The 7,854-nt window shown below is 32.5% G+C and overlaps 1 protein-coding gene across 2 annotated transcripts; it reads left to right on the top strand.

The window, feature by feature from the left end:
• Nucleotides 1-640: 640 nt before the first annotated feature.
• On the top strand, nt 641-7,203 carry LOC103577506 (E3 ubiquitin-protein ligase HECW2). 2 transcript variants are annotated; one of them, XM_008558162.2, is made up of 3 exons: nt 641-1,159; nt 1,500-5,184; nt 5,281-7,203. In XM_008558162.2, the coding sequence occupies exons 2-3, from the start codon at nt 1,571-1,573 to the stop codon at nt 5,390-5,392; spliced, it is 3,726 nt and encodes a 1,241-aa protein (XP_008556384.1). In that variant the 5' UTR covers nt 641-1,159; nt 1,500-1,570; the 3' UTR covers nt 5,393-7,203. The 2 variants fall into 2 exon arrangements, with proteins under 2 accessions (XP_008556384.1, XP_053593636.1); XM_053737661.1 differs by lacking the exon at nt 641-1,159 and adding an exon at nt 1,185-1,394.
• The last annotated feature ends 651 nt before the right edge of the window (nt 7,204-7,854 follow it).

The following is a 7,854-nucleotide window of genomic DNA, read 5'->3' on the forward strand; positions in this document are numbered from 1 at the left end:
ATTAATGGTAATTTCGTGTGCGAAAAAAGCGTCAAAGTACCCTGGGTGGCGGATCCGAACACACCGATAGAAATAAAACAATAAAAAATATATAATTAATGAATTATTTTAAATATATATATACATATGTATTTGAAATATATTTATACTTACGTATATACGGGCCGTAATCCTGTGTCTGCAACCTGTCTCGTAGCGTGACTACAACCTGTAATTATATATTTTTTGTTGTTTTATTTCTATCGGTGTGTTCGGATCCGCCACCCAAAGTACTTTGACGCTTTTTTCGCACACGAAATTAACATTAATTTCTATTAATTAATGATCGATTTGAAATACTAAGATTTGATTGACTTTAATTTCACTTTTATCAATACACTGATAATTAATACATTTTTTTTTAATTGGTAATTCACTTTTTTTCTACTAATTAAATTTAATTATGAATTAAAATTTTCCCGGGTTTATTGCAAGCGCCCCAGTGCGCCGAGCGGAGAATCCGAACAGACAATTACCATGCGCAGTAAAATTTTTACCGCCATTGTTGCCAATCACTCTGGGGTAATAATTAAATTTATCTCGTGAGTATGGTGGGTAGGGGTTTACCCCCTCCATACTCATGAGTAATTACACTTGTGCGCTTCTGATTAACCTGCAAAAAAGACAGTAATGAGCAAGTGCTAATGTAAGCTGACAATTGGCAATTTTTAACATTTTTAAATAAATAAATGCAATTTAAATAGAATAAAAATTCAAAAATGGATATTTAAATATTTGAAAAACCAGTACGCGTATTTTTTTAAGTTTCATTATTTTAATTAATTTATTTATTTATTCAAAATTTATAATTTCGTCTTCTACATTCACACTCATAGTAATGAAAATTAAAAAATTCCCTAGACATTGTTCTTGTTATTCTCTTGCAGTAAGCAGGCCGCTGGTACATGATATTTTTTCTGTCAAACCTAAATGTATATTCTTATCGGTATTCACGCACCTAATTTTAATTATAATTATAATTAATAATTGAATGACCTAGAAAGGAAGTTCAATGAAATATGATGGTTCAAAATAATATGATAAACAATAATACGTGGCAATATAAAGCTTGATTTAATTATAATGGATGGAATATTACAAAGACAATATGATCGATGAGGTGAGTTACATTGTTTGAATCTGGGTATATTTTTTGACACTTTTATTGTTGTTAATTTAAAATAAATATATGTAAGTACATGAGTATGTGTGACTGTGTAAGTATATGCTGTGTAATGTTATCTTTTATTGTATTTAATTTGCACATTTTTTATGACGACATCGCAACTCGTTTTTCTTGATAGACGACCTTCTTGGTTTACTCATCAATGGTACTTACGAAATGTTTAAAAAAAGTAATGATTTATTTACACATAATAATAAATGAATAAATTTTAATTAGCTACTTGTAATTGTATTTAAATTACTTGAAGTAATAACTTGTTTTTAATTTTTTCCAGATATTTCAATTGGATGTAGGATAATTTATAAACAATCCTTTAAATGATATTCGTGTAAATAATTATTGGAAATGGAAATGAAGCCAGACTCAGAAAATTATGATCAGAGTACCGCAGCACTGGATAATCATGTAGTTATGATTGTTAAAGCTACTCCAAGTTGTATTAATGATGATAATAGTTTGGAAAACTCACAGCCATCGTCATCATCATCGTCATCTGTATTAACTGATGCATCATCAACAAATTGTTTAGTTAATCACCAGAATTCAGCGAATGGAAGGCAACAAAAAAAAATATCGCAATTTACTCAGTCTGGTGAAAGTTTTTTAAATACACAGGATGGAGTTGATAATTGTAATGGAAGTATTAGTCATCAGAATGGCCATTCAACAGATTTATCTGTATATGATAAACGAAATTGTTGTAACTCAGAAGCGTGCAGTGGAGAAACAGATCCTGAGAAAAGTAAATCAAGTTGTATAAAGAAAAAATCATTAATGGAAAATTTATTAGACACTTCGACTGCATGTTCAAGTAATAATAATTTAGAATCTCACTCGCTTCATACACCCACCACCACCACCGAGCCAGTACGTAAAAATATGATTAGAAAAAAAGAATTTTTAAAAAGTAACCGTCGTACGGGTAGTGAAGATTCGACATTAAATAAATCAACTCAGCACCAGAGTACGAGAAATTGTTCATTGGATGATAATCTGTCTAGTTCATCGATTTGTGAATCAGACGAAGCATGTAATTCATCATCGCAACATAAAAGTACTAGTGTGTCTGTAGACGAAGCAGTTTCATTGCCATTAGATTTACCAGAAGCCGATTCGGAGAGCGTTGTAGTTAAACAGAAACCATTTAAATTACCGAGTCTAGTTAATCTTTACGAAGCAGCTGAGGCTCAGCGGATCGAGTTAGAAGCCAACGCAGCTGCTTCCTTGGAAGCCAGTACGTCGAGTCGCGAGGATGGAGCTCAGTCACTTAATTCCGAGCTTCCTTCGGCGTACAGCAGTGAAGGGAGTAACTCTGATACAGAATCACAGCGTGCTAATGATATACCACGTGGTGAAGTTGCGAAAAAACGTGTGCGAAGTATGGACGTAATGGGATTACTAGATCGCGTAGAGTATTATCAGCTGTGGCGCAGTACCGGAGGACAGTCATCAGCACCAGAATCAATGCAGGATAACGGTATGTATCCAAATCCACCACCATTGCCACCGAGAGCCGCACACAGACCCCTACATCGAAGCAATGCTTTACCAACGACTCTGCCTACACTTTCTCGTAAACATCTTCACAAACATTCTGCACCTTGTCGCCCGGAAGATTGCTTCGGATTTGAGATTGTCGATGTTGACGAAACCGTAGCTTCGAAGACTCGGACTGCCGTCACCAAGAGCATCGCGCTATTGAGCTCACCACGGCCCCACAGGCCGTTATCGAGACTCGATGCTGGAGCTAGTAGTCAACCAGAGTGCCCTCCTACACCAACACATCGTCCAAAACCTTTGAGGCCTTTACCCATGTGTCCTTCGACCAATCCATCTCTCACGTCTGAGGAACCATTACCGCCGTCTTGGGAGGCTCGGATTGACAGTCACGGTCGTGTATTTTATATTGATCATGTTAATCGTACAACCACGTGGCAACGACCAGGACAAACGACAAGAAACACTGGCTGTGAAATGCGTCGTCAACAACTTGACCGACGGTATCAAAGTGTACGCAGAACAATATCGCGACCTGATAATATAGATCGTGAAGCTTCCGGATCTTCTTCATCTTCTTCTGGCGCTGTTGCTATTGCTGTTGCTAGTGCTAATGCTAATACTAACACTAATGCTAATGCTAATCAACCAGAAAGCAATGGTGAACGATCAGTGCCTGATAGAAGTAATATTACAGAACCATTTGATATTGCAACTATACCACCGGTATTATTTTTATCGCGACCAGATTTTTTTACAGTACTTCATACCAATATGGATGCAATGGAATTGTACAATCGTAATCCAAGTCTCAAGCATATGATCAGCAAAATTCGTAGAGATCCATTGGTTTTTCCGCGGTACGAACACAACCGTGATTTAGTGGCATTGATAAATTTCTTTGCTGATCCGACAAAAGAATTACCACGTGGCTATGAATCAAAATTAGATAGAACAGGCAAACGTTTTTTTATAAGTCATGCAAGAAAAGCCACGTCGTTTATTGATCCAAGACTACATACTGAAGCTACATACCCTCGAGCATTGCTAGATGAAGCTCCTGTACCACCGCCACGACCTCAACAGTCGGGTATCACTACTATACCCGAAATTCCTATTGCTTATAACGATAAAGTTGTTGCTTTTCTACGGCAGCCAAATATTATGGATATTTTAAAAGAAAGACACGCAGCTCTGGGACAAAATATTGCTTTGCGAGAAAAAGTTAATACTATTCGGGTAGAAGGATCTGCTGCTTTACAAAGACTGGGCCATGATGTACCTTTGGCTTTACTGTTGAGTTTATTTGAGCAAGAAATAATGTCCTATGTTCCGGGTAATATTGGAAGATCACCTATTGGTAGTCCTCATGCATCACCTGGTCTAACGCGAGCCTCTGCTCGTGCACCGGCACCGTACCGTCGTGACTTTGAAGCTAAATTACGTACATTTTATCGTAAACTCGAGAGTAAAGGATTCGGTCAAGGTCCGGGTAAATTAAAATTACATATAAGGCGTGAAAATCTTCTGGAAGATGCATTTACAAGAATAATGGCTGCGTCAAAAAAAGATCTGCAGAAAGGAAAACTTGTAGTTATATTTGATCATGAAGAAGGTTTAGATTACGGTGGTCCATCTCGTGAATTTTTCTTTCATCTATCTCGTGAGCTCTTTAATCCTTACTACGGGCTATTTGAGTACTCGGCAAATGACACGTACACTGTTCAAGTATCACCAATGTCGGCGTTTGTTGACAACTATCATGACTGGTTTAGATTCTCAGGTAGAGTGCTAGGCTTAGCTTTGGTACACCAGTACCTACTTGATGCTTTTTTTACTAGGCCATTTTACAAAGCTCTGCTGCGTGTACCGGCAAGTTTAAGCGATTTAGAAAGCCTGGATCAAGAATTTCATCAGAGCTTAATGTGGATTAAAGAACGTGATATAAGTATTGAACCACTTGAGTTAACATTTTCAGTAACTGAAGAACTTTTGGGACGTGTTGCTGAACGTGAGCTTAAACCAGGTGGACGAAACATTACGGTGACAGAGAAAAATAAAAAAGAATATCTCGAACGAGTAGTTAGATGGCGACTAGAACGAGGAGTCTCTGAACAAACTGAGTCACTTGTTCGTGGGTTTTATGAAGTTGTAGATCCACGTCTAGTTTCAGTATTTGACGCTCGTGAACTTGAGCTTGTTATTGCTGGTGCTGCTGAAATAGACTTGAATGACTGGAGAGCTCACACTGAATATCGAAGTGGTTATCATGATGGTCATCCTGTGGTCGAGTGGTTTTGGAGTAGTATCAGTCGATTTACCAACGAACAACGATTGAGATTACTCCAGTTTGTCACTGGCACTTCTAGCATTCCATATGAGGGCTTTGCTGCCCTACGCGGTTCGACGGGACCAAGAAAATTTTGTATAGAAAAATGGGGAAGACCTAATAGTTTACCCAGGTATTTTTGAATCTCAATTTACCTTTGTTATGAATTAATCATTTTTTTCTCTTTGTAGAAATATATAATAATAAATATATATTAATTAAATTACAGAGCGCATACATGCTTTAATAGATTGGACTTACCGCCGTATCCAACACCTGAAATTTTATACGAAAAATTACTACTGGCTGTTGAAGAAACAAATACTTTTGGTATTGAGTAAATAAATAAAAATATGTATTATTAGATAAATTTTAAAACGTCCATTTTGACATATTTATTTAATACATCTATCCATCGTCACTTGTATTAATTTATAAAAATAATAATAACGTTGTAATAAATTTTAAAAAATCAAATTAATTATTATAAATATAATAATTAAATACGCGTGATTATAAGTTAAAATTCAAAGACTTAAAAATTAAATTAAATAAACGGATAGATGTAAAATTAAATAATTATTGATAATATTAAAATTAAATAATCGCACACAATTTTACGGCAACATTTAAAATTCACTAGAATTATTTATAAAAAAAAAAACAAAATAAATAATAATAATTTATTTAATTAGGTATTAAGTAATTGTATAAATAACAAAATTATAATGAATCATCGTTTATGCGGGCACAAGCAATTAAATTTCGCGAAAAAAATCGGTACCGTCGTCGTTCCGTATTTGAATTTAAATTTAAAAAAAAACTGTGTCACGTAAGTCATAATATAAATTACGAAATATTATATAATAAATAGTACGAAATAATTGTTACAAATGCGCATCAGCCTCATTAATTGCTCACTATTATAAATATATACATCGATTGTTATAATTAATTATTTAGTTAAAAGAAAAATGAATTTATTAAGTCATACATGTTAATTGCAAATTAATTGTTTTTAAATCGTCTGAATGATATTTAATAGTTCAATGCGTTCCAAGTAATTTATAATTATAAATATTATTAATTAATAACAATAATTATTTATAGATTTATTATTTTGCAATTTATTTAAAAATTTAGCATAAATTAAACGTAAAAGCAGTGATGCGAAATTTTTTTTTCATTCACTAAACGATAGTATGCAATTGAAAAAACAAAAATAATAAAATGAACTACTAGTTCATTGAATATTTAAATATTAATTATAGAATCCGGGCGTATCGTCTGAATTTTCAGTTATCAAATAGGGTAGAAGTAGCATTTGTAGCCACTGCTCCATTTTTGGACATTTAAAACTTTATTTTAATTAAAAAAAAGTATAAAATAAAATTTCCATTGCGACAGTGTGATAAAAGTATCTTTGTACACATTTTTAAAGTCAATTGTCATTGCGTTTTTTAGAAATAATTTTACTTTAATTTTTCAAGTGTCCAAAACTGGGTCTCAAGTGCCCGAAATGGTACTTCTACCCTATTAATTTTTTTTTTACAATGCATAAGCAGTATTTATGTAGCAAAAGTTTTGCTATTGCTATTTATACACATAAAAATAAAACACGAAACATATTTTTAAAATTTTTGGTGTTAATTGTATAGTCGCACAAATGTGCAGCAGTTAGCGAAAGAAAAAAAAATCATTTTTAATGCTTGACAGCAATTTTAATATTTAATTTTAAATATTATTTCTGATCAATTGAAAGTAATAAATTTACGATTCATTTATTTATTATATTAAACTAATAGTTATAAATTAATTTTTAACTAGGAGCTATTGAAGTCTCTGCACACTGCATTCAGTCCTAATCCTAGTCATTAATGTAACTAATTAATGAAAATCTTAACAAATTAAAACAGCATAATTATTGTAATATTTATTAATTATTATTAATAATGAGGATTTAATAAATTATTTAGATAGAAACAGTAAGTGATGTTGGAATAATAAATGTTAGAATAAAAATGTTAGTATATAAAAAATAACGCTGGGTCTTATTGTTACTTAAAAATAAATTACTTGTTTTATTTGTTGTATACGTTACGAAACTATTGTTTTAAAAATATTTAAATAAACAATTATTAATTACATTACACAAATATTTAATGAGATTAATTTATAATTAATTAATTATACCAAAATAATAAATAAATAGTTTGATAGATAAAAATGTGTGCCAAGTAATCAGAGCATGTTAAAAAAAACTGATATCACTTGAAGTACTTGATATCAATTCTATTTTCAAAATCGCTGTTGTGAGGTTTAAAAAAAAAATAATAATAATAATATAAGAGTAATAGAATTAAAAAATGAAAAGGAAACAAAACCGACGAATAAAATAGATTCTCTGAACCGAAACGACAGTTAACTAATTATCGAGTGTTCTAAACTCGTCTCCGGTAGCACTTGATAATAAATAATAAAATAAAATTTTCAACAAGCTACGAAAAAAAAGAAAAAAGAATTTCAAACCCGATGACAAAGAACACGTGTATCTAAAATTAAATCCGGAAAATGATCCCCCACGTGCAGATAATAAAATATTATTATTTGCACATTTTTTTAAATCAGAACAAACATCCTACTTATTTTGAATCGATTCTTTTATCAACAAAACGAAAATAGTTTTACCAGATACAGTTACAAATCATTTAATCACTGATGATTACAAAGGTAAAGTAAAACAAAAAAAGGTATCGCAAAAATCAATAATTTTGCGAACGACTGAAGGTCATGGTGCTGGTGG

This window comes from Microplitis demolitor, chromosome 3 (assembly GCF_026212275.2).
Source record: "Microplitis demolitor isolate Queensland-Clemson2020A chromosome 3, iyMicDemo2.1a, whole genome shotgun sequence".
NCBI lineage: Eukaryota > Metazoa > Arthropoda > Insecta > Hymenoptera > Braconidae > Microplitis > Microplitis demolitor.

Excerpts from the sequence above, each read along its gene's own strand:
- LOC103577506 (XM_008558162.2), top strand. The coding sequence starts at position 1,571 with ATGGAAATGAAGCCAGACTCAGAAAATTATGATCAGAGTACCGCAGCA. Across the intron at positions 5,185-5,280 it reads AGACCTAATAGTTTACCCAG|AGCGCATACATGCTTTAATA; the intron begins GTATTTTTGAAT and ends ATTAAATTACAG.